The 25358-nt window shown below is 39.2% G+C and overlaps 1 protein-coding gene across 17 annotated transcripts in view; it reads right to left on the reverse strand.

Annotated features, from left to right (window-relative positions):
* The window catches only part of LIMCH1 (LIM and calponin homology domains 1), a gene marked incomplete at its 3' end in the record, with an annotated part of 306641 nt that overhangs the window by 10917 nt on the left and 270366 nt on the right, over positions 1-25358 (reverse strand). For 10 of the 17 annotated variants that reach the window (XM_084233757.1, XM_084233752.1, XM_084233755.1 and 7 more), the window contains 10 exons: positions 18038-18128; positions 16242-16405; positions 13054-13159; positions 9004-9044; positions 6856-6936; positions 4979-5071; positions 4030-4134; positions 3063-3190; positions 1248-1366; positions 596-719 (listed from right to left, as the gene is read on the reverse strand). In XM_084233757.1, the coding sequence (XP_084089883.1) occupies positions 596-719; positions 1248-1366; positions 3063-3190; positions 4030-4134; positions 4979-5071; positions 6856-6936; positions 9004-9044; positions 13054-13159; positions 16242-16405; positions 18038-18128 (1052 nt within the window). Of the gene's footprint in view, positions 1-595; positions 720-1247; positions 1367-3062; positions 3191-4029; positions 4135-4978; positions 5072-6855; positions 6940-9003; positions 9045-9748; positions 9824-13053; positions 13160-16241; positions 16406-18037; positions 18129-25358 lie in introns of all 17 variants that reach the window. The other 7 variants (XM_084233754.1, XM_084233750.1, XM_084233747.1 and 4 more) reach the window with 4 other exon arrangements.

The raw sequence follows: 25358 nt of genomic DNA on the forward strand, positions 1-25358 counted from the left end.
GGGTACAGTCAGAAGTGCGGGAGGGTGAGAGAATTCACCAGAGCCAGAGCGGGGAACAGAACAGGCAGACTGACGAAATACACTGCTGAGGGGAGCAGTGGGCATGGTAGAAGAGGTCTGCGTGCCATGTGGGGTGGCCAGGGATCGAACCGGCGCTGCAGAGGCTGCAGGCAGCTTCACAGCCCAGTGCTCAACCGCTGTGCCACCAGGGAAGCCCAGGGTGGGTACCCACTTCATGGAGAGCACAATAATGAAAGAAAAGTATTTTTTTACTTGCAAGAACATTTGTCAATAGGCTCTGAGACCATTCAACTCACTTAGATAAATTTCTAATACAACAGGTCTGCAAATTCTTTCCAATGTTTAGATTTGTGGGCTAAAAATATTATTTCGTTTCTTTCAAATGGACATAGAGTAAATATTTACTTGCCAGGAAGATTATTCCTAACTTTCACAAATATTTGTGATTAAATGGAGAAAAAGCACAAAAAAAGTCACTGACATGTTGCCAGCTCACATTTTTCCATTTCCTTCCCTTTTTCATCAATACATTTTTCAAAAAGGAATTCCATATCTATCTAAGTTGGTTACTCACTTCCGCCTTTCACTCGGAGACTCAATCTGATGGTTAATGCTTTTATCCAACAGGAGGGTTTTTGGTTTCGCATCTTCTAAAGTGCGCATTGGTGGGTTTGCTATCTGCTGATTCCAGGATGGATCTGAGGTAAGTAAAAAACATAACTTAGTGCTCAGTAGTCATCTTAGTAGTTAGCAAGTTGTCTTTCCTTATTTTTTTTAAGATTTAATTTTATTTATTTATGCATACAAGAACTGGGGTGTAGGCCACTGAGGGGAGAAGCAGGCGAGACAGGTGAGGTCTGCCATGACACGTGGGTCAGCTCCTGGGCCAGAGCTCCAACTCACAGTGGCTGCTGCTAGCTTGACAGCACTGAGACTTTAACCCCTGCACCACCAGGGAGGCCCAAGTCGCCTTTCTTTGACAAGCCAATGCCTGCTGAGGCCTCACAGGGGTATCACAGAGACTCTGGGCACATGGTGGTGGGAGTTTGTTCATTATACAATTTAGCATAAGCCATTAATTGACAGAAACCCAGGTTCCTCACTGCAGTGTTTAGCATAAGGCAAAAGAGAAATCTGCAGCCAGCAGGGGTCATACCTCTGGAGGGAAAGGTGGGAGAGGCATCTTCTAATAATTTAAAAATCGGGGTTGATGTTCTCCTTCTTACCCTGAGCTAGCTGTGGGGGGTTCATTGCACAGTGTGAGGCCCCAGCATCCAGCTGATGTTCCTGATGGAGTCCTTTTGATATAGGGTTCTCAGAATGAGTCAAGGCCCCTAGAGTTAGGCTGTTAAAACAAACAAATATATATATCAGATCTGACATAAAAGTACCTGAACTGAACTATGTTGATTCTGTCCCTGAGGGCAGGGAAGCACCAAGTACAATCTATAAAAAGAAATGGGAGTAACTCAATTTTTTAGTTATTCTATTTTAAAGTAGATTTAAAATACTATAAAATATTACACATGGACATTGTCCATTAATTTAACAAAACCATCATTTATGATGTCCTTTCCACCTCCCTGTCCATAAAACTATTCATTTTAATAATTTCAATGCATGCCAGAGCTATCTGGACTCTCCCAGATTTTCAGAAGACAGGATTTATTGCAGAAATCATTTTGGTCACAGTGGACTATGGTGGAGAACTACAGGTGTCTTGGTGGGTGTGGTGTGGTGGCATACATTGAAGAGGTGTGAGCCAATACTCATCATCAGTGTGGTAACCCAAAGTTACCACAACTTAACAAAAAGGAAATCATTAGGCCACATGTGGTATTTGCAGCCTACGGTCATTCACTTTCAGTAGCTTCCGGTTGCAAAGATATGAGAGATACAGGAGATAAAAACAAAATTTCTTTCAACAACTGGAATTATGTGAAGAACCAGCAAAAATTCACATAAAATACCTATCAACATCATTTAATTATTCCTGATTAGTGTGGTTTTCATTTCACAGAACTGGAAAGTCCTTTTAAATAATATAAGCAGGAAACAGAGGTCCTGCTCCAAGGGCTCTTTGGACTCTGCATAGGGACCCTCAGCCTATGGCCTACCACACACTGAGGCTCCAGCCCAAGAACACAGGAGAATTCTCAGAGCCCAAGTCCCCAGAAGAGCTCAGTTCCTGTCAATCTTGAAAAATGGCCAATCTTTGAAAATGATATTATGTAGCCTTTCACATCTTTACGTCTTTCTGAGGCCTGTGTGTGTGTGTGTGTGTGTGTGTGGTGTGTGTGTGTATGCAAGCACATTCACACATACTTGCCAACATCTACCTGGTATCACAGAGGCCTGAGACAAACTTCTGTCTCATAATGAACTTGCAGTGGCAGAGCACTGCTGCCACCAGGGCTTTGCCGGGTCCTTTCTAGGTTAGCTGTGGGTTGGTATCAATAAGGTCACTAAAGCAAATGGCAACAACTGCATTCTGAGCTGGTTCTAAATGATCTAGGTGTTCAGGGTGCCCTATTTAGACCTTCTGTAGAACATACTGTAGGCCACGGTTTGGTTTGGGTGGTTACCTGCAATCAATTCACATGTTGATTACCTTTTATATTAGCATCCAGAGTAAACATGGCTCCTCACAGTGCAGACAATGCTTATGGCAAAGTTCAAGTCTACAATGGGTGGGATTCCAGGGCTTCACTTTAACCTCTCTCCCTCCAGCTACATTAACCACTGCAGGTAAGTGATATTTAAGTTTGGGGCTCTGAATTGAGTGTGCTCCTTTGATGATATTTTGTCCCCTTATTTAAAAAAGGCTTTGCTTATTTAAAAATCAGGCTATTTATATTAAATGGCACAAGGACACTGGCTTCAGAGCTATTAGAATGTGTTCAAGCAATAAATAATGTATTACGGGAATGATCATTTCAAAGCTGAATATGATTTGCATTAGCAATAGGTATCCTTCCTGGGAGTGAAGGGGCAGAGCCCGGCTTTGCTCATTTAGACCAACAGACTGACTTGGCTCATACCCATCTTTTTCCTCCAGTGGATCACTCTCCCTAGTCTTCAGAAATGCATCATTGTTGTCTCCCTGAAATGGTTTCTTCTGTCTTGTCTCTTGTCCTTCCTCTCGACAGTTTTCCAAGTCCATCTTATTCTAATGGAGAAGAAAGGGTAATCTTGAATATATTTTTAAACACCCTGGATAACCTGTATCTCTGGCCAATAGGTACATGAAATATGGTTTCAATCACACTGTCTACAATTTAAGAAAAGTTCTCCAAGTGAACTGAATAGTAACTGTTTTCCATTGATTTAAAAGAAACATGTAATATGGGTCTCTCTCAAAAGGTATCATGAAAAAGGACTGGTTAGAAAATCCATCTTTTAAAAATAAAACAGTCACAAGATCACTCATTTCAGGACAAATCACTTTTTCATGTGGATTTTACAACTGTAGATTATGAACTATTCAGGTTTGTAAGACTCATCCATTGCCTCGATGACTTTAGGGGATATGGCGGTCGATCAGCCTTTCTGGGCACTCTCCACTCCTTGAAAACACATTAAATTCCTTTGTAATAGTAGGTTGGAGGCAACTTTCATGGAAGGTGACCAATGGCTGCTGCAAAGGAATGTATGATAGAGTGGAGAAGAATAACTGTTGAATGAGTGAATGATGAGTAGTAAAAAGGCCATTCCAGCACATGGTTTCACTAATAAGGATCTTGCCGATCAGTATAGAGAGATGTAGCTTGCCAGCCTGTGGGTGCAGGTCTGGCCCAAGTAATGACTTAACTGCTCCTCTGAATGTGGCTCTAGGTTTTCTCCACAACAGGGACAGTGCCACGGGGCACAGTGGCCACACAATAACAGACATGGTTCTAGGGAAACTGTCAGTCCTGGATTTATGGTGCTAGAAGACTTGGCCATGTGGTTTTGTACTTCTACTTAGGTTTATTTATTTTACAAATTGTGTTTAATCTCTGATCTCACCACTGCCCCACTGGCTTCAGTCATAGAGGAGGATGTAGACAGCTGGTCTGCAGAACTTGAAGAAATAGTGAATGGAACTACGGTGTCTTCAATTATCTTTCGCTCCTAAGGAGAAGGGCAGGAATGAATGAAAGGAAAATAAAGTGAAAAATCACATTATCTCAAGAGAAAAATTTCATCAAGTACCTTTAGAAAAAAGCATCAGAAAATATGCAAACAACAAGGACATTAAAAAAGTCTTATTTTCTAAAAGTATGTTAATCAGATTATACATTCTATGGGCAACAATTTAGAAATTAGCACTTAATTTAGAAAAACAAAATCTTTGCAAATTCATCAGTTAGTGAAATTTTAGAAGCCTAATCAGAAATGCTATGAGGCATCTGATTAGGCACAAAAATTATTGTGAATGACAAAATCCACAATAATAGTCAGATTTCAGATAATATACATACAATGTAGTTTCTTTCAAATTCTCTAAGGTGGTCTAGCTTGTTCATCCAAAAAAAAACCTGAGGCAAATAAAATTCTCCTTTCCAAATCTCTTTAGTACCATAAAGTGAATGCAAGGGTAAGGATTCATTTAGCCTGATAGCAAAATAATCCTTATAAAATTAACTGTGACCAAACATGCTTTCCACAAGCAGACATACAAAAATAAATACTTTCATGTTTCCACTTTAAGATCAATCAAGAATCCAACTCTGACTAGAGAACAGATACAACTATACTGTCTCCATCCACACCGTGGGAGTCACGGAACTTGAGGGAACTGCGGTCTTTTAGAGCCTATAGGAATTGGCTATTTGGAAGAGTATGATATGGCTCTTCTGTAGGTAAAAGAATCAGACACAGCCATACATGTACATACATGTACCCCAGACACAAAAGGTGTTGCTAGATAGGAATTAGGACTACAAGGTTAAATTCCTTCTTGGAGATTTCTTACCTCCTCATAGTATCTTCGTTCTTCCTCTTCCACTTCCTTTTGGGCCTTTTCCCATTCTTCTTTCAGTTTGTCCTGCTCCTTCTGGTATCTCTCCTGTTGCGGGATTTCCACAGATATTTCTGAATTGACCACTGCATACATTATTGGGGTATTTCCCCCCTCTAAACTACCATGTACATATGTTGCTATATGAATCTAATTGATTTATGCAACAAGAGGGATACTATTTTGTGGTATTCAAACAAAATAGTATCAAATGATGAACAGTATTTTCTGCTGTTCATGTTCTGTTGTAGTCTTCAGATAAATGAATAGACATTTGCTTATGGGAAGATAAACAATAAAAGAAATATTTAAAGGTTCTAAAATGTTTGTTGACTTGTGTTTTGTTCTAGGAGGGTGGCTAAGCCAATTGTTTGCTTTCACTGGGTCCTTCTGAAATGAGTTTTATCATTCTGCTAATAAATATGTTGCTGCTAGGAGAGAGTTTAGTAAAGATTAAAAACTTGGTAGGCTTACAAGATAGACAATATAGGAAGGTCCAAAGTGGATAAGATGATAATTAGCTCAATAAATACTTTTTGCTTATAGTCATTCTACCAAAATGGAATCTTCCCAGCTTTAAGTAACTTTTGAATTAAGAGTAGCTTTTAAACAGCCCATTAGAAGGTTTCAATATCAGAACTGTCATTCTTGTTTTGAGAAAAAATAAAATACTACTCACCACTTCTGGGGGAAAATATAAAATACTCAATAAGGATGGCTTAAAAAGTGTGAAGGAGTCCCTGACAGCTGACTAGCAGAGATGAATAAATGGAGATTAACATTAATGCTTAAATGAGAACTGACAGCCCTGGATGCCTTGGGAACAGCATCCCTCACAACAGAGACAAAGGAATCATTGAAGCGCACTGCACACCGTCACATATTTTAGGCTGATTATTGTCAGTCCTCTTGCTGAGATCAAAACAAGTCTGTACTCGCATCTTCACTGGGAAGGTGCTGAGATTTTCCAGGGAATACCTATTATGTCATTATTTTAGAGCAAAGGGCTTTATTGGACTTATCTGGAGCCTGATGTTCTTAATGCGCCAGCAAAATCATTGTAGGTCAACTCCTTGCAGGTTTTTAACTCTGGATTAAAAATTGTTATTAAAACTAGTCACATAAAGTTTTAAAGAGGGACTTTCAGGGATTTTCAGAGTAGGGGAAATAGACCCTAAGACTCCACAAAAGCTAAAAGTAAGCAAAGCTTCGTAGGCTTATTGGTTCTAGAACTCACATCAAATGCCCCTGTCTGCAAGAGAATGAACAGATGATTCAGGGAATAAAAATGTACATTTTCTGCACCACATACACCACACACAGACACAATATTACACACACAGCACACACCCATACCCATACACAAACACAGTATTATACACACAGCACACACCCACACACAGACACAATATTACACACACAGCACACACCCACACCCACATCTGATATTGAAACCAGACATAATACATCACACTGCACACATAGACGCACACCCACACACAAACAAACGAACACACACATAATACACACAGATATAATACAACATACACAACAATACAACACAGATTCATGCAAAAACACATCACACATACCTGCACAATATACAGAACATAAATGCCACACATAAACAGCACACATAACATGTACCGACACACGCAACACAGAGATATACACATTGACACACATAGCACACAGACACAGACTGAACTGACTTAGGGTCCTTCACTTCGGAGAACCTGATTCCACTGCTTGAGCTAAAATTGCATCCAGCATTAACATAAGTTAAGAAAGCATTCTAAAAGAAACAACAAACCAGCACAAACAAGTCCTACCTGGAGCAAACGTTCTTGCTCCTGTTGCCATTTTTCCTGCCTCCTGCGCTCCTCTTCCGGGTCCCATGCCCAGAACTTAAACTGCTTGGGGAAAAACACACATACACACAAAAATCATGATGAGAATTGAGCCGTGTTCTCAAGGATGTGCCCTGAACCATGTCCCCAGGGCAGGGGACACAATTAGCTCATGGCCAGGCACCCGGAGGACAGGCAGAAGCAGAAGCCTTCACAAATCAGAGGCCCTCTGTTGGCAGAAATCATTTTATAATCTTAGTCTCTCTTTGGTTTACTTCCAAGATGCTGGTGTGATTCTATGAACCTTTATAGAGCTAATAAAAACATGAAGTAATTAGCCACTGGCATGGGAAGGCTTTTGCTTCATTTCTCTTGGAAGTGATTTCTTAAGTGCTTTTGTGCTCCTGACTGTAAGAGATTCATTTTGCATATTGATCCTGGGTCTATGTAAATGGCACTGATTATTTCAGCATAACTGCATTTTCTAAGTAGTGTTTGCTGCACTAGAGACTATCTTATACTGCTGTAGCTTTTCCATGCCAGCTTCCCCTAAAGCAGGTTACTTAACTCACCAGTGCTCACCAGTATCACCTGTGATCCAGACAAGGGGGAGCCCCTGTTTTGGGGTCCACAGAGTAAACACTCAAACCTAAAGCCTTTGTCTTTTGAAAAGGAATTTTGTGAGTCTGGGAACAAAGTGAGAGAATGGAGAGAATGGGAGAAAGATGCATGAACCAAAGCAGGTACCCAAGTCATAGAATATGAAATTGAGAGGATGGGTGGTAGGGGGCGGGGGGAGAGAAATCTTTAACAGGAAGTTAAAGAAAGGTGGGCACCTCAAGCAAGGAAATGTACTTTCTATATGTCACTCCTGGGTTTGCCCTGCACATGTACATCTTTGGGGTTCCCTTCCTCTCCACACCTGCCCAGGGAATACAGAACAATTGGACATTGTTGTTCCCATATAAATTAAATTGGAAATCAATAGGTTATATGTGGCCCTCTTTAGTTCTGTGCCCTGAATGGCTGCTTTAGGATTCTTCTGCAGGTTCCCATCCCTTCGGTGTTCTCAGCCTCCCAGGGAGCTCTGCATGGCCCATATTGGCTCAACATTGAGTCCCACAATGGCCCCATGTTCTGGAATGTGGCTGGAGCTGTTAAGGGTCACTCCTGGGTTTGTACTGACAAATGATGGTTTCCTTCTCCATTCTGCATGGGCATGTAGGAATTCTCAGAGTAAGACAATTTACCTATAGATAAAAACTGGTACCAGTTATGGTGGGCCCCTGGGTTAGCCACTGGGAAGGATCTATATACCAGGCACTGTGCTAGAGGTGTCTATAACGATTAAAGCTCTCAACAGTCTAAAAGGAAGGTATTATTATCTCATTGTACAATCCAGGAAGATAAAGCTCAGAGAAGTTACGTCATACCTTCAGGTCATATGGTTAATAAATTTGGAATCAAAGGTGCAACAGTGATTATGAGGCTATATCCATGGGATGGAAAAAATGCTACAGTTTATCATGTCACAGAGAAAGTCTCCAAATCCGATGGGACCTTTGGAGAGTGAACTGGAAACAGTTTAGAGGGTTTAATATAATTCGGCAGCAAGGAGTTTCAAAGCATCGTGTGTCCTGACATTTTAATTAGTAAATACTTAGAAGATGTCGTTGAAATAAAATTTGAAAATAAATGAACAGTTCATACTTTTCGGGTACTGATAGGTGAGAAAGGGTGCAACTCTAGGTTGGGTGTCACAGAGAGGTTCCAGGCTGCACTTTGCCTGCCAACAGCACACTGTCTGTTGAATATTATCCTCATTAAAAATAAAAATGTTTTGATTGCCTACAGAAATTGCATATTTTAATAATAATTTCTATTGTCACACTGATTTTAGTTGATTCTTTTAGAGTTAGATGGCATTTGTTTCTGTGCATAATAACGACCCTGCTCTATGATAACCATGGCTTTCTTCATAACTCACCTGAGAGTAGTAGAGGTAGCTCCTAATTATTCTTTTACAATCAGTGGTAATGGAGCACATTTTTGGTTGACCCTTAAATAGAATACCTTATAGATTAAAATAATACTAAATGCATGAGCTATTCCTTAAAATAAGTTACTTACAGGTGTAGTTGCAGGTGACTTTTCATTGCTTGGAGATTCCACTGTATAGAAAGAAGATAAAAAAGATCATAGTGTGAGTCACTTCTGATTGTCTTCTTCTTTGATCCTCAGTTGGATGTGGTTCCTATGTCAACTTCAAATCAATTTTTATTAGAAGCCAAGAGCCTTAAAAATAATAATAAAGCAGACCCCTCAAGCAGTTGGCACCCATCACCAAAAGAAGTTATGACCACTGTAATAAGATCAATCCCATCAGTTAGCACCAGGTACTAGACTATAAGCAGTGAAACTACTCCAATGAGTGCTTGTTTTTAATGCACCTTGCACACAGCCTAGATTGACCAGTTCCCTCACTGTCTAACAGGGAGAAGGACCATATAGAGAGAGGCCGATGCCATCCAGGAAATACAGAGAATGACACAGTTAACAAAAGAACTGTTACCAGTTCCTGGTAAATTCTTCTAATCTTTGCTTTATTCTTAAAAAAAGAAGAATGAAAAAAGAGGCAAATTTTTTTTTAAATTTTCAAAATCACAGTAAAATTCTGTAAATTCCCCCCTTCCCTGATTTTAGCGTAACTGGTACTGTTATTAAAGAACTAGCTCTTTGCTAACTGTGTGCCAAAGACAAGCATCTCTCCCCCACCCCTGAAATCAGAAATGAAGAAAAATACCAGATATCATTGGTTGCCCCCAACATGGAGTTTTGAACGAAAGAAACACAGCTACCCAGTATGTGTTTTTACCTGACTGGGAGAAAAACTGGGAACGTCGCCAAGAGTTCTGAACTCTAAGCGGAACACTGGCAGTGCCAGGCGACTCTAGATCAGATGGCAGAACAAACAGAAAACCATGAACACAGGGGGTGAGAACTGAACCCTGCTCCCAAGAATTAAAGGAGCATTGACATTCGTCAATGTAAGAATCAAGAGCGAGAGAAGCTGAAGTACCAAAGGTCTCAATAAAACATACAAAACCTGAAGGACTTGGATGAAGTCAACTGAAACAGGACAGAGGCTGTTGTTGTTTGCTGCTGGTGTTTCACAGGCTCATACTTAATGGTGATATTGTGAAAATGTTAAAGGTCAAAAGGACAGGATGATACCCTATGCAAGATCAAATTTACAGCTGACATTGCTTTGCCGTAACACCAGGAAAGCATACACAGAGATGAGCCCATCTAGTATTTTATATACTTTATAAAGGCTTTGTAGGGAAGTCTGTGCAGAAATTATATATGGCTGCAACCAAAGTACATGTCTATGTCTGTTACATGGGGCATTGCACAGAGACTCACAGTATTTGTTTGCATTCTTAAGCTCTGGGCTGTATCATCTCATCATTCTCAATGCACATTTTAAAAATGTGCACATATTTTCCTGGGACATCGAGATTTCTTTTTGTTGTAGGGAGACAGTTGGGGAAAAGAAATGTATCACCTTTAAAAGTATTTCATGAATGTTTTCGGAGTATTTAATGACTATTTATGGATGTGTACGCTCCCGGGAAATCTGTGGGATATCATGAAGGCTCACCAGCTGATCTTCAGTGGCTTGTGGGATCAGTTGATAAGCAGATGACTATAGAAATGGGGGTGAAACCACTTTCTTGGGGGAGAGAGTAATCAGGATGGCTCCAGGATTTGTGATCCTCTCTCAATAGCTACTTTGGATTTGATGTTTGATCTCACTCTGAATCCCTTAAGAGTACATTGACTTTTTATATATGGACAAAGCAGCTGTACTTTCCACCTTGTCTCCTAATTAAAGTTAAATGATGTCTTTTAAGGCTATATTTATAAAAGGGCTTTTTGCTTCTTGAAATATGGCAACTATATATACTCCGAACAAGTATTGTTGCTATTTCCATATCTACTGGAGAGTATTAAACACATACAAGTTAGGAGTTTTCGGAGTGTAGTTCCCAGATCTGCAGCATCAGCATCAGCTTTGGGAATGTGTCAGAAATCACATACACTGGCTCTGTCCAGACCTCCTTAATCAGACACAGCTGGGGTGGGACCAGGGTCTTTGTTTATCTGGTTCTGCTGGGGACATTCGCATGTATCCAGGTTTGAAACTACTACTTATTGCTCTATTTCCACAATATAAGCATTTAGAAAAGCATTGGAGAATAGTTTATTTCTGACTGGCATCTTGTCTATACGTCTATGCTAACTATTAGATTATACTATTAGTGGCTATAGTTGGCAAGATATTGAGCTAAATGCCCTTTTTTAGTCTCACTTAATTTTGTTTATCTCTTCAACATTTCTATGAGGTTGTGTCTATTAATATTTCCAGTTTACAGGTGATGATTAGGGACTAGGGAGAACTTGGTGGTAGAGGTCACAAAGCTAAGAACTAATCAAACAAGAATTTGAGCCCAAAGACCTCGTCTCCAGAGCCTGCAACTGTGATCATAGCTTCCATGAGCCAGGTGAGAGGATAGACAGATGTTCTCCAAATGTAGTTCTATCTTGAAGAATAAGTTCTGAAATGTCACAGTGCTACAGAATTTTGTATTCAGTCATTTAATTTGGATAAAGCACAAACAAGATTCCCTTAGATTCAACAGCATATGTTATTAAACTGAAATGCCTTATAACAGGTAATGGAAAGTATAAATACATGACAACCAAACTTATTAATAAGACTTAGAATATCTAGTTCCTCTCTGCTACTGATCTACACAATTACAAAGTGACAGAAATAGGGCAGAAGTTAAATTTGTCTCAATATGGCCAATTGTTGGCCTACTTTTGAGACTTTATTTTTGTCAGTTCCCTTTAGGAAAGCAGGGCTGACGACTTAAAGCAAATGCCTTGAAAATAGCATTGAGCCTATTTCCACATTAAAAATTAGTGATCATTAGTATATATTCCAATTAATTCTCTCCAAGTACTTCCTATGATATAGATAGGGTCCAACTTATGTCCCAGATATCAGTAAAGGCTAATGAAGCCAACTCAGTTTCTGGCAATAGTGACCCCAAAGAGCTGTCCATTGGTGAAAAGAAAATTAAAAATAAATCCCCAGTCATAATGGACCTGTACCATCTCTCTTTGCCCAGAGTGATAAATCAAATCTATAAAGTATATTAGGGAAAGTACCTTAAAAAAGTAAACCAAGAAACCTTACAGTTATTGTTTCCTTACCCCTGTTTTCACACCTAGAGAGAATTCACATCAGTAAAGTCCAGTTTGCAGAATGGTTCCCAGGGGTCATGGACATTTCAGGACCCACTCCCTACTGTTCACAAACATAAGGATCCTTTCTGGTGTTGTGGGCACCTGGGTTTTCCATCAGGATAAAAGGATTCAGTTGGGCTCTTGAACAGTAAAAGGGTGAATTCACAAACCTGTGCATGACCTAAAAGTACCTCAGGAGTTCATAGACCCTAAATTCCTATTATTTTCAGAGGGTACCCTTCCCCACTTGATATCAAACACATTAAAATATACCCTCAGCATACATACAACATACGTTATTGCTGTAAAGAATTTTTTGAAAGATTGAAGTTTTGGTTTGTGAGAAACATGTCAATCTCTGATTGTGAGTGATTTCTTGATAATTATCATGCATACCCTGAAATATTATGGAGTGAGAAAATCTGACTTTTTCCCCAAATCATTGTCAAAATAAATATTTTACAAAACCATATTTAGCAATAAGTGAAAACGACATACACTAAAATTATAATATTTTAATTAAATTATTTTCTTATTTTCTAATTTTTTTTACAGGATTTTGGCGCCATTAAATTTTTTTTTTACTCTATCAAATACTGTGTAGGTATTATTGCATCTAAGGGTATATGGCTGAAAAGTGGTCTTGGCAGCTAGGGTTCCTGGCTTGGTCAAATAGAAAATGCAGACCAGATTTCTATTTGGAAATTGTTAATTCAGCTCTCACAGACTCTGGCCACGCGCTGGCTAAAGGGATGTCAGCATAAAGGAAGTAATCTTCCTTTAAAATAAAGAATATTTCCTATGTACGGGCCCAACAGAACATGCAGAATTAAAAAAAAAAAAACATTTCCTTCTTTTTACCTTGAGAATTGAGATTTGGCAAATGTAATTGGTTGTTTTCAGGCATTTTGTCCAGAAACGGAAATGTCAGGGTTGCTTCTGGTTCTGGGGATTTTGGCTTTGCCACCTGGATCATAAGCAAAGGACATAAAAATTACAAATATTGTTAATTAATAATGCTCAGGTGAAATAAAATTTCACTTACAAACGGAAAGCTCTGCCCCTCCATCAAACCCCTTTCATGCTTTTCTATATTAATAGTGGTTAATTTTTCAAAAAAATCTATTGGATAAAAATTTGATAATCACTTTCTCTAAACTCTGAAGATAGTATTCTATCTTTAGAATTACACAGAACTCTCTTATTTTCTTATTAATCAATCACAATTCTCTTGTTGGTATTATGCCATACTGAATTTGCACATCTGGAAATGAGTATGTTCCACATAAGACTAAAAAAATCTTACCACATGAGTTTTACTATTAAAGTAACACTGCTTTCTAGCCTATGTTATTCTCGAGATAACACACAGCCTCCTACAAACTTATGTAAAGCATATTAAAGATAATACACTTTGCCTGGTGACAAGCATTATTACAGGAAGACACTATCAAACAGGGCCATGGCAATGATGTCCTTGGGGATTTTGGAGGCATGTTAGACTCTTTGTCCTCATGGTAAATAGTTCAGGCTTTACAAATCCTTATGCATACTTTTTAAATACAGATTTTTCTTGTTATTGCTATTTAATTTTATTTTGTTTTTCTCCAATCAGAATGGCCTTAGGTGGAAGAAACCTCCTTCCAAGTTGTTGCTTCTACTCAACTGGTATCTGAAAGACGAGATTATCAAAAACTAATGTCTAAATCGAGACTCAGAAGATTCTGGGCAAAGTTCTGAATGAGGAGCATGGTAGTATCCCTTCCTGTGCTCATGGGACTTTCTCTGATTCACTCTGGTTAGTGGCTGTGATGCCAACAGATTAATTTGATAGTCAACAGGGCAAGTGAGGCTGGAGAACTTTGTTTTCCTCATAAGTGGGTCTATGATTTGGTTATCAGGATACCTTACTGTCTAGAATTTCCTCTTCATAGAATTTTATTTTTCTTAACATGAACAATATATGCAACCTTAATGCAATCCTGAAGGACATGTGATTAATTCCTCATTTTGTATCGCAGAATGCCACCAGAGTTCAAACGAGCTTCACTATTCAACACACAGCAAAAGCTAAGGTCTAGACTTTACCAAAGTTTGACAACACTCAAATCTTAACCTCATGCCATGTCCCCCATAGTGATGGAAAACTATGTCTTAGATAATTCCCAGTAGAAAATTAGATGTTGATTGTTAGCAGATATGCTCAAAATGATCAGATGAAAAAGCTCAGCCTGTGTCACAGGTGCTTTGTTTTTTAAAGGTGACACTCTCAAGTGAAGTGAGAAAAATGAAGTTATTGCAGTCATGGTGATCCTTTTTCTCCCTTTCCCTAAAAGCCAACTGCCCAGTAGGGAAAGAAGTAAGGGGAGTAATTCGCATGGTGTAAATGAGAGAAGTATTGTGTTCGGAGATCATTATTTTAGTCACTAAACTAGTAGCAGAGATTCTTAGCTTGGATTCCACACAACACATTTTTTTAAAATTGAGATAACTTTGGCTTACAATACTGTACATGATTCAATGGCATAGGTTCATACTTCTTCAGATATATGTCTCTACATCATGCCTACCACAAGAGGCACCCATAGTTCTCCAAAGAACAGAATTTAGTGGGTATATGTATACACCTCACCCCACAAACACACACACACTTTTTCTATAGTGGAGCAGTTGTGACACTGATCCTCTGAATATGGGTCACACAGATGAAGCAACACAGGAGAGGTATGCAGGTCAGTATTTTTCAATTAATTATGGCATTCATTTTGTTTGATTAACAAAATTTTTTTCTAGCTATAATGTAGACTTTTCCTTTCAGTTTAGAGTTAAATGGGGCAAAAGTTAATTTGGAGAAACATAAATAAATAAAGGTTGCAACTATAATGTGGATAAAGCAAAACTTGCAGTGGCATCTCCCCAACTGTTCCCCTATGGGTTAATCCCTCTTTTCCCACCTGTACACCATTCTTTGTATCTGTTTTTTTTTAATTGAGGTAATACTGGTTTACAACCTTATATATCAATTAGAGGCATAGGTTTTTTTTTTTTTTTAGCCATGCAATGCATTTTGAAATGCTTCATTTTCCTGTAAAAGCTGAAAAAGATACCCTAGCTATCTTCTTTATGAATCTATTTTTAATTAAATTATATTTTACATCATTGCTCATTTTTAAACAATGATTGCTTTTCTTTTTTTTTTAAGGTTTATAGTTCTTGAGATAATGTTACCACACATACATACCACACACCCACCACCTCCAGAACATTTTTTAATTCTATGTATAGAAACGGGGAGTAGCAGGGTTTGAAATCCCCAAAAGGCATCGAGGCAACAGGTACTTTTGTGGCTCTGAAGGTGAGGGACTAGCCTGTGTCCAGTACAGTGCCTGGCACATAGCAGATGCATAGTTATATCAGCTGAATAAATAATGAATAAACTGGAACTAAAAATAGTAAATTGTTCAGTTTAAAGTCATACCCAAATTTAGGGTTAATTTTTAAAGTTGGAATATCCTTCCATATAGTATGCCATATACTAAATGCATATAGCATATTCACACATAGTATGAGTGGTTCCTATTTCGGTGGCCCATAGCATTGCCTGGGGAGCTTTTAAAGTAAAGATGCCTGGGTTCTGCCCCCAGAGATTCTAGTTTATTTGACCTAACTGTGCTTGATATTTTTTTAAATTCTAAAGGGTTACAAGATGGCCATGTGTGAATCAGGAAAGCAGGTTCTCACCAGACATGGAAATCTGCCAGCACTGTGATTTTGGACTTTACAGAACACAAAATTGTGAGAAAGAAATTTCTGTAGTTTATAAGATACCCAGTCTACTATGTATTTTTTTATGTATTCAACTTTTTTTTTTTAACAAAGTTCATGTCATGGATTTATATTTAGAAAAAATACAGATTAAAGGTAGAAAAAAAGATGAATAGAGAAATAAATTAGGAGAGAAAATTATGGCCAAGGACCACACTAACAGATAGCTGCACTTTGAAGCCACAACTTTTGGATTCAACTCTCTAGTCCACTATGCATTTCACCTTTTGTGACAGCACCAACTCCACCTTTCCACTTAATTCATTTTCTGGTTTCTTCTGGTCTTTTTCTTCTGGCACATCATTCTTCAGTTGGGGGCTGGAAGAAAACTCCACAAAGGCCACAGTTGGACTGGATCGAGTAACAATTGTTGTAAAATGTTGTGGCTCTGAAATGGAGTTACATGCAGAAACAGAAAGAAGACAAAGAAAACAATACAAAGGATCATTTATGCAGCAATGCCATGAGGTACACTGAAACCATGCCTATACTGGGCAATGAGAAACTGGGTTATGATGTGATGATATAAGGGAGTAAGAGTATAGTATAAAAGAGCCTAAGATGCTGTGCTTTTCATGATAATATAAAGAAAAAAAATCAAGGGCCTCCCCGGTGGCCCAGCGGTTGAGCGCTTGGTTGTGAAGCTGCCCGCAGCCTCTGCAGCGCCAGTTCAATCCCCAGTCTCCGGGCGAGGGTACCACATGGCGCGCAGACCTCTCCTGCCACCCGCTGCTCCCCTCAGCAGTGTACTTCGGTCCTTCTGCCTGCTCTGCTCCCCTCTCTGGCTCTGGTGAATTCTCTCACCCTCCTGCACTTCTGACTGTACCCAGTGCTTGCATAAATAAATATTAAAAAAAAAAAAAGAAAAAAAAACAAGCAACACAAAACACATCAACAAATCCACTATGAAAACCTGAGGAGTCACAGTTTACATTTGAATGACATTATATGAAACAAAAAGCTGACATGAAATATTTAACGACAATGGGAAGTGGGTTGGATGATACATGTACACATACACAAACATATGTCTATGTATATATATATAATAGAAGAATTTTCTTTTTTTTTTTAAAGATATATTTATTTATTTATTTATTTATACAAGCACTGGGTACAGTCAGAAGAGTGGGAGGGTGAGAGAATTCACCAGAGCCAGAGTGGGGAGCACAGCAGGCAGAAGGACCAAGGCACACTGCTGAGGGGAGCAGCGGGTGGCAGGAGAGGTCTGCGCGCCATGTGGGACCCTCCTCTGGTAGCCGGGGAGCAGCCGGGGATCGAACCGGTGCTGCAGAGTCTGCAGGCAGCTTCGCAACCCAGCACTCAACCACTGTGCCACCAGGGAGGCCCCTGGAAGAATTTTCTTATCTATAAAGAGGAATTAAATACACTCCAGAGTAGGTGGGGAAAAAAAAAAAACCACCACCTGAGGGGTGGATATAAAAACCTGGAGTGCAATTTGGTTTGAAAAATTGTATGCTAAAATTTTTAGTAATGACATTTATTTTATAATGCCATTTATAAATAATTTGGTATAGAAGAGGATTATAGGTCCTTATGTTTCTCAAAAGAAAAAAATGTATTTAAAATATTAAGAAACATTAATCTAGGAAACAGACCTTATCTGTGGTGCAGTTTATTCTTTCAAACTATTCATGAGTTTAACATTTCAGTGTCTGTTTTTATGATAATTTTTTTATCTGCCTTATTTATTGCTGTTACTTTGTGTTAAAAATGACCCTCAGTTTTTAGCATCATTCTGGGGGAAATATAATCTTCTTTATGATGATGGGAATACACATTCAACAAAACAAGGTAGCAAAAAAGCAGAGGCTCCTGAATTCGTAGGGAATAAAGCATATGGTCAGAATTTCCCCCATGAAGCCTCTAGGTGGCAGCACAACCACTGGTTACAGACTAATTTACCATTTTGTGGCTTAGTAAATTCTTGATTTTCATTTCCATTATATCTTAAGAATTTTCATGATTTACCTTAAGAGTAGCTTGTTGTGAAACAAACCTGATGAGAAAAATTCTGTATTCCTTTTACCTGATTTTTCACCACCATTCCCATCTTCTTGACTTTTTGGTTCAGTTTTCTCAGTGGTTGCCTGAAAAAGATATTTACTCTCATGAATAAATGATCTCTTTGAAGGTTCTAAAAGAGGAAATGATTTTTTTCTTTTTTTTTTGAATTGCAATTTGTAGACTAACAAGGTGAGTTGTCCATATGAATTTTTTTTTTTTGGCTTTTTATGACAAATATTCCATATCTGTCAATATATGAATTTATTCTTTTCTCTTCTTAGGCAGCTTTTTGGAGAAAGGCTCAGTTTGTTGGAAGGAGCCATTCAGTGAAGAACAGGTGCGGAAGCAGCACCACCTTATGAGGGTATCCATGCACCTATTACCTCCCCCTCTTAGATGCACAGCGCACATTTCTCTTCCTCTGACCACTGATTTTTCAAAGTCAGTTACCACCCACTTTCTCAAAAATGCATTTCTCCCCAGTGATGTTCTCTTCCTTTCTGGGATATCAACGATTCTCTAATACTTGAGTCATGATTCATTCATATCCTCTCCCCCCTAGTTCTTTTTCCTTTTTATCAAACTATGGGTTATTCCTACAAACTTCAACTGAGTCCTATTTTTCTCCACCTGTGCTGGATCACCCTCGAATATATTGAGTATATATATTCCCATGGGCTCACTATTACCTGCTCTATCCATTTATGACTTAAACTTTCATCTCCACCCTGAGACTCCAGCAAAGCTTCCATTTGGCTCATCACTGACATGGTAATTGGTTCACATTCAATGTGCTAAATGTTACCTCCAACAAGTCCCTCCTCCAAGCTGGACAATTTGTGCTTATGGCTTAGTTTTCTCTGCCACACAGATTAAAATTAGATTCATACTCCATGAATGTCCATCATTTGGCATATCCTGCTAAGTCTCTACACAAAAGTTTTCACACCCACCTCTTTTCTTTTTTTAAAAAGACTTATTTAATTTATGCATAAAAGAACTGGGTTGTAGACCAGAGGTGTGGAAGGTGAAAGGATTCACCAGAGACAGAGTAGGGAGCAGAACAGGTAGATCTACTGAAATACACTGCTGAGGGGAGCAGTGGGTCAAGACAGGAGAGGTCTGATGCACCATGTGGGTAGCTCCCTGGCTGGGGATCGAACTCATGTAGCAGTGACTGGCGATAGCTGGATAGCACTGTATCTTTAACCCCTGCGCCACCAGGAAGGCCCTAATCCACTGTTTAATTTACCATGACATTCAGCTCTGTGGTACCTCGTTTATCACTTTTATGCATGTATTCTTCCCCCTCAGTAGTGCCTCTATTGCATCAGTTTTATATTTGATGGAATTTATAATAAAAGAATTTGGAATAACTTAAATGTGCAATAATTTGAGGAATGGTTGAATAAATTACTGTATGTCCACAAAAGAAGTATCATGTGGTTATAAAAAAGCTATTGAACAACATTTAATCACAGCTGAAAACCCTTATTATCTAAGTTAAAAATATAAACTGTATTCATAGTATGATACCTACCTATATAAGATTATATATATATAACTATATGAACACATAAATATACCCATTAATACATGTATAAGAATGTATGTAAAAAGTATAGTAAGGAGATACACTAACATGCTAATAATCGTGATAAACTTCAATGTGCTTAAATTTTGGATGAATTTTTCTTCTTCTTAAATACATTTTCTGTATTCCAAATGTTTATAATGACTATGTATTGCTTCTGTGATCAGGAAAAAAATCACTAAATCATCAGAGAGATATTAATGACAGCATTTTTTTGTTTTATAATGTGAATATATAAAATACCATCAGAAATACTGATTTTTAGGTTTCCCCCAAATGGATTAGATTATAGAAAACTGAGGTTGGCAGCAAATTTGCAGTTAGATATTTTATGAATGATGTTCTTGAGGTCACTGATGCTTTCAATTACTTATAAATAAAATAAATAACTACAAAAATCAGGCCAAAGCCTTCCCAGCCCCAAATGAACAAAGAAATGCACATATTTTACTAAGTCTCAGATGCTACCAATTTTAAGTTGCATTATTTCAGGTACTACTAGGAAAGAGAAGACAGTATCTGTTAAATGTGACACATTGTTGGCTATGAGACATATCCTGATTTGGACATGCTTAAACGTGGATTGTGTGCCACTTGGAATCAATGATATAATTCATGATGTTCTTTAGACATAACTTATAAGGCAGAAGAGACAAAGCTTTCAAGCACTATTTTCTGAAGGATTATTTTAGTAGCATGCCACATTCCAGTAATATTTTACTTATATGTGACTAAAAGAGAACTTCACGTTTGAGAATTCTCACATTTCTGGCTGCCTTTCTATGTAGCTGAACACTCCAATACTGAGCTCCCAGATGACCCAGTTTATCTCTCCTTCACATGATGCTGTAAAGGTTACAGACTGTGGTTACTGTAGCCACAATCAATATTTATTGCATTTACCACCTGTCAGCACCTTTGGAAAATTTGACATGGATTATCTTGCTTAATCCTCAGGTTATAAAGTACTTACCAGTATGGTTCCTTTATACAGGTGAGGAAACTGGGCCCAGGGGGCTAGTGACTTACCCAGGGTGACATTGCTGGACTGAGGGGGTGGTAACTGCCTTGTGCTGGTACCCTCAATGCTCCAGTAGCTGAGCCTGGAGTCACACCCACCACCCTAGGTATTTAAAGGTATTGACTGATAAGAGGCAACCTAGAACCTGAGAGTTCCAAGTTTATTGTTGGAATTTTTCAGATAGCCTTTCCATCCCTTTCCTTCTCAGGCCTTCTACCTCGTCCTTTTCTTTCTTCTTCACATCCAGTTATTCTGCAAAAGATTAGAACTCTCGGGGCCTCCCTGGTGGTGCCAGGGGTTAAGCGTCAGCACTATGAAGCTATCTGCAGCCACTGCAGCATGAGTTCTAAACCCAGCCAGGGAGGTGACCCACATGGCTCAGCAGACCTCTCCTGTCTCGCCTGCTGCTCCCCTTAGCAGTGTATTCAGTACATCTGCCTGTTCTGCCCCCCACTCTGTCTCTGGTGAATCCTCTCGCCCCCTGCATCTCTGGCCTGCACCCCAGCTCTTGTATGCATAAATAAATAAGTCTTAAAAAAAAAGAAGACACATTAATAGAACTATAACAAGAGGTAAATTAATAATTAAAAAAAACTGTAGGAAAAAAAGATTAGAACTCTCTGGAATCTCTCACTTCCTAGGTGACTCGAGAGCAGCCAGTCTCCAGCCATTAATGCCTCTGGGGCTTTCACCCCACCCAGGTTCTGAGGGGCAGGGGCCCAGCACAGTGTCTGGCATAGAGCAGATGTACAAACCACATTAGGTAAGCAAATGTTACATGCATTATTTATGGAATTTGTACTCTCCAGCTTCGTTTAAATGCGTACTAGTCATCAAAATCAGGCTGCTGCTAGCAAAATATTCAGGATAAATGATGAGAAAAAGCAAGTTACAACACAATTTGAATAACATGAGCCCATTTTGAAATATTTTATATGCACTGAGAAAACAGGAGAAGGATACACATTAAGAAATCAGTATTAATTTCTGAGTGGATAGATTCATAGGCCGCTTATATTTTGTTTATAGTTTCTATATTCCACAACACATGGAGAAGATATATAATCAAGGGAAATTGTGTAGATTCTCTTTCCAAAGCCAGTTTAATTAGCTTGTGTCTGGATATCCCAACCTGAAAGTTTGCTACTTTTGTACTTACATCATTATTTCAAAGGAAATGAGTTCAAATTTGGTGGTTTTAAATAGCCCTGATAGACGCAGGTTTTGCTAGAAATTGTGTTTCCTGAACCATGCTTTCTTTGGATGGCTAAAAAGAGCAGAGGCATTCTCCAGTTGGAGACACTGTCTCAAAAAGAAAAGAAGTAAATAAAAAACAGATCCTGGATGCGAATGAATGAGAACCCAGAGAGGTTACAGGGGCCTAAGCCAGAACTTGGTTCCCCCTTGGCTCAGAATATCATCCAAACTGGCTGTGGTGCCAGGCTTAGCCTGAGGTCACTGGAGAGAGGTGGCACTTTCCTGGCTTGAAAGGAATATGGTCTGACCACAAAATCTACCTGGCATCTGGCTGTTCATTTTAACCAGAATCTTGTTGATGGACTTGGCCCAGAGGTTGACACTGGAGAAAGAATTGGAAGTAAGAAGCTGGAGGGCAGTAACTATCATGAGACCTAGGTCTTGAGTGGCCCTGTTCTAGGAGCTGGACTGACCATTAAACTTCTAGGCAGGAGTGATGGCCAAGGTCCTTTCCTGAGCTACAATTCTGACTGATTTACTAGCTCCAGTTTGGAACTACTTATCTGGACCTAAGCTTGGAAAATCAGTCTACTGATGGCACTATGAGGAGGTTCTACACATGCCATATATGTATTTCCCCTTTCACTTTCATACCGCCAAATATCTATTTTCATTGGATGAAAAAGGATCTATGCAGAAAAGTAAGCTCTCTATTCCTTAAACTTTTTTTTTTTGCATTAAACTTTTCAAAGCACCAAAGTGAGGTGCTGATTCATATGGGCTGAGTTTGATATTTCAATTTCCTTAACATATATATTCGTGAAGTTTTCACCTAAATATCTTTAATGACTTTTAGAGAGCATTAAATTTAACACTCTTACAACTATTTCCAGTGGAGAAAAACAGTCTCTGAAGAAATGTCTGTTGACATTTGACATCTGAAAGGAATTTGCAGTTGGTCTCAGTTGTAAGGAAAACAGCACCTACTCAAATGCCTTCACCCTGCGCTCACTGCAAACTGAAATGTTTCAAGAAAGATCCAATTGTGTTTTCCTGGACAAGAAAACATTAGTCAAGTACTGAGTTTTCAAAAGGAAGGGCTAGAGTTTTATCAAGGTGGGGAAAAAAAAAACCTACCTTGACACTTAGTTTAAGAAAAGCAGATGAAGTAGTTTAGAGACCAGGTAGGTGAGTTTGGCCTCTTGTCTATGAGGGAATGGCCACCACCTTCGGGGGAAGGGGTTGGTGTGTAGGAAGAGAGTGGGTGATGTCATTGGGATGAGATGGCAAGAGGGAGCTGATTAACAGTCGTGGAATGGAGTGACAGAGAGGTGGGTGGGTGGGAGTCTAGGTGGCAGAAGGAAGCCAACACTGGGAAAGAGTAAACAATAGGAGCAAAATGAGCTCCAGGAGGAATCACATGAGCATCTGCAAGAGCAGTTGCCTCGTGGCAAAAGCTGCTCATAGTTGGAAGTTTCTTAGAGAATTACAAAGGCAACCATTGAGAAGCCGAGCTGGACAATGACAAGGAATTGATCTCATTTGTATGAAATTCACATCTATTCAAGATGATAATTTTGATAACCTTATTTTCACCCAGATAACTTTACACCTATCACCCTTTTGGTTTTTTGAAAAAGATGTAGTAATGTTCTCCCTTTTTTGGTATAATCTTAAAAATAGGGGCACCTCTGTCTATGAGTCACCTAGCTATCATGCTAAGTACTTTATATCCCATAAATTCTCACAATAAGCACTGGGTGGTCTACTATTATTATCCATATTTTAAGTATAAATTGAAGCTCTGATAGTTTAACTTTCTCAGGTGAGGTTTCATTTTTGACCTAGTGCATGGAGTTCTTTAGGTATTTTAGGTAAGGGTTATTTTTGGTTTCACTGAGGAAAGAAGAGATTCAAATATAAATAAAAGTGCCAGTGGTTCAAGAAAACACTGGGCTAGCTTTGACATGACATAAAACATGTTTTTGTAGGTCACGAAACAGGATAAATTAGTTCTCAGATTAGAAGACCTTCCAAATTCTTTTCTAATTCTGGGTCCCAGGAGTCTGTATTGTGCTAATACATAATTTTTTTTTTTTTTAAAAGAGAAGTCAATGTTTTCAAATGTGAAAAAAAAGTGTGAGGTTTCCTTTGAGAAATGCCTTGGGTTTAACTGGGAGGAATCAGAGGACACTGGATTCCTTTGCTTTGAATGTTCAGCACCAAGTATCTTTATCAGGTGCTGCTGTTCCCCGGGGGGTCCTCCTGTGCATTCCCCACTGCTGGGCAAGCCTTTGCATCTGCTATTCCCAACATGTGGACTGGCCTTTCCAATGCTAACCCACACTTAAGGTCAAGTTTCAAAATTCACTTTCCACACAAAGCCTTCCTAAAGCCAACTGATAATGATCTTACCTATTCTCTACAATCTTCTATCCCACTGGCCTTCTGACCCCATAATCTAGCACTTAAATATTATATTTAAGTACTTGCCTACTTGCTTTATGAAAATCGCTTTCCTGGCAAGTTTGTGATTTTCTTCTTCTATTTCAAAATTGGGGTATGAAGTAAATTCCTTTTTTTTTTTAAAGATTTATTTATTTATACAAGCACTGGGTACAGTCAGAAGCATGGGAGGGTGAGAGAATTCACAGAGCCAGAGTGGGGAGTAGAACAGGCGGAAGGACCGAAGTACACTGCTGAGGGGAGCAGTGGGTACAGCAGGAGAGGTCTGTGCGCCATGTGGGACCCTCACCGCAGCCAGGGATCGAACCAGTGCTGCAGAGGCTACGGGCAGCTTCGCAGCCCAGCGCTCAACCGCTGCGCCACCAGGGAAGGCCCTGAAGTAAATTCTTAATTCATTTTTATTTTGTTAACAAGCAACCATTGGTAAGGTGATAACTATCACAATCTGACCACCTTACATATGATTCCTCTGAGGATGATGTGCAGTTTGCTGACACAGCAAGAGTATTTAAAAGTAATAACTTAAACTAGGATCTATTTTTTAAGTGAGAGAGCCATGGTTCCAGGAGTTTAAGATGAGAAGGATAAGGTAGAGAGAAACTACAGAGATAAGGAAACATCACACAAAAGAGGTTGCACTGACTCAAGTGCTTACACTCCAGTCTCCCTCCTGCCCTCACTGGAGTTGCAAGACCACCGTTCTCTGCTGCGTGCCTCACAGGCTGACTTTATATGCCTGCCTACTGCTTGCTGTGGCCTTTGAACAGTTCCAGCTTGGCCTGAAGGAACTGTGACATTTTAGTGGTGGGTGAGGCTACTCCTCTATAGAAGTGTATCTGTTGGGAATGCAGTTTTTGGAAGAAAGACACTATTTACAAAGACGAACACTATTCCTTTGACAGCCCCACAGAATGGGGCAAATAAATTAGAAACAACGAATCCAGTCCAAGTGGGTATTAGGCCCTGGGATGCCCTGAAGCACAGCCTTGTTTGCAGCTGGTCACCATCTTTTGCCACAACCAATTAATTTCACCT

The sequence above is a fragment of the Talpa europaea genome, assembly GCF_964194135.1.
Source record: "Talpa europaea genome assembly, chromosome: 5".
In the NCBI taxonomy this organism is placed as follows: domain Eukaryota; kingdom Metazoa; phylum Chordata; class Mammalia; order Eulipotyphla; family Talpidae; genus Talpa; species Talpa europaea.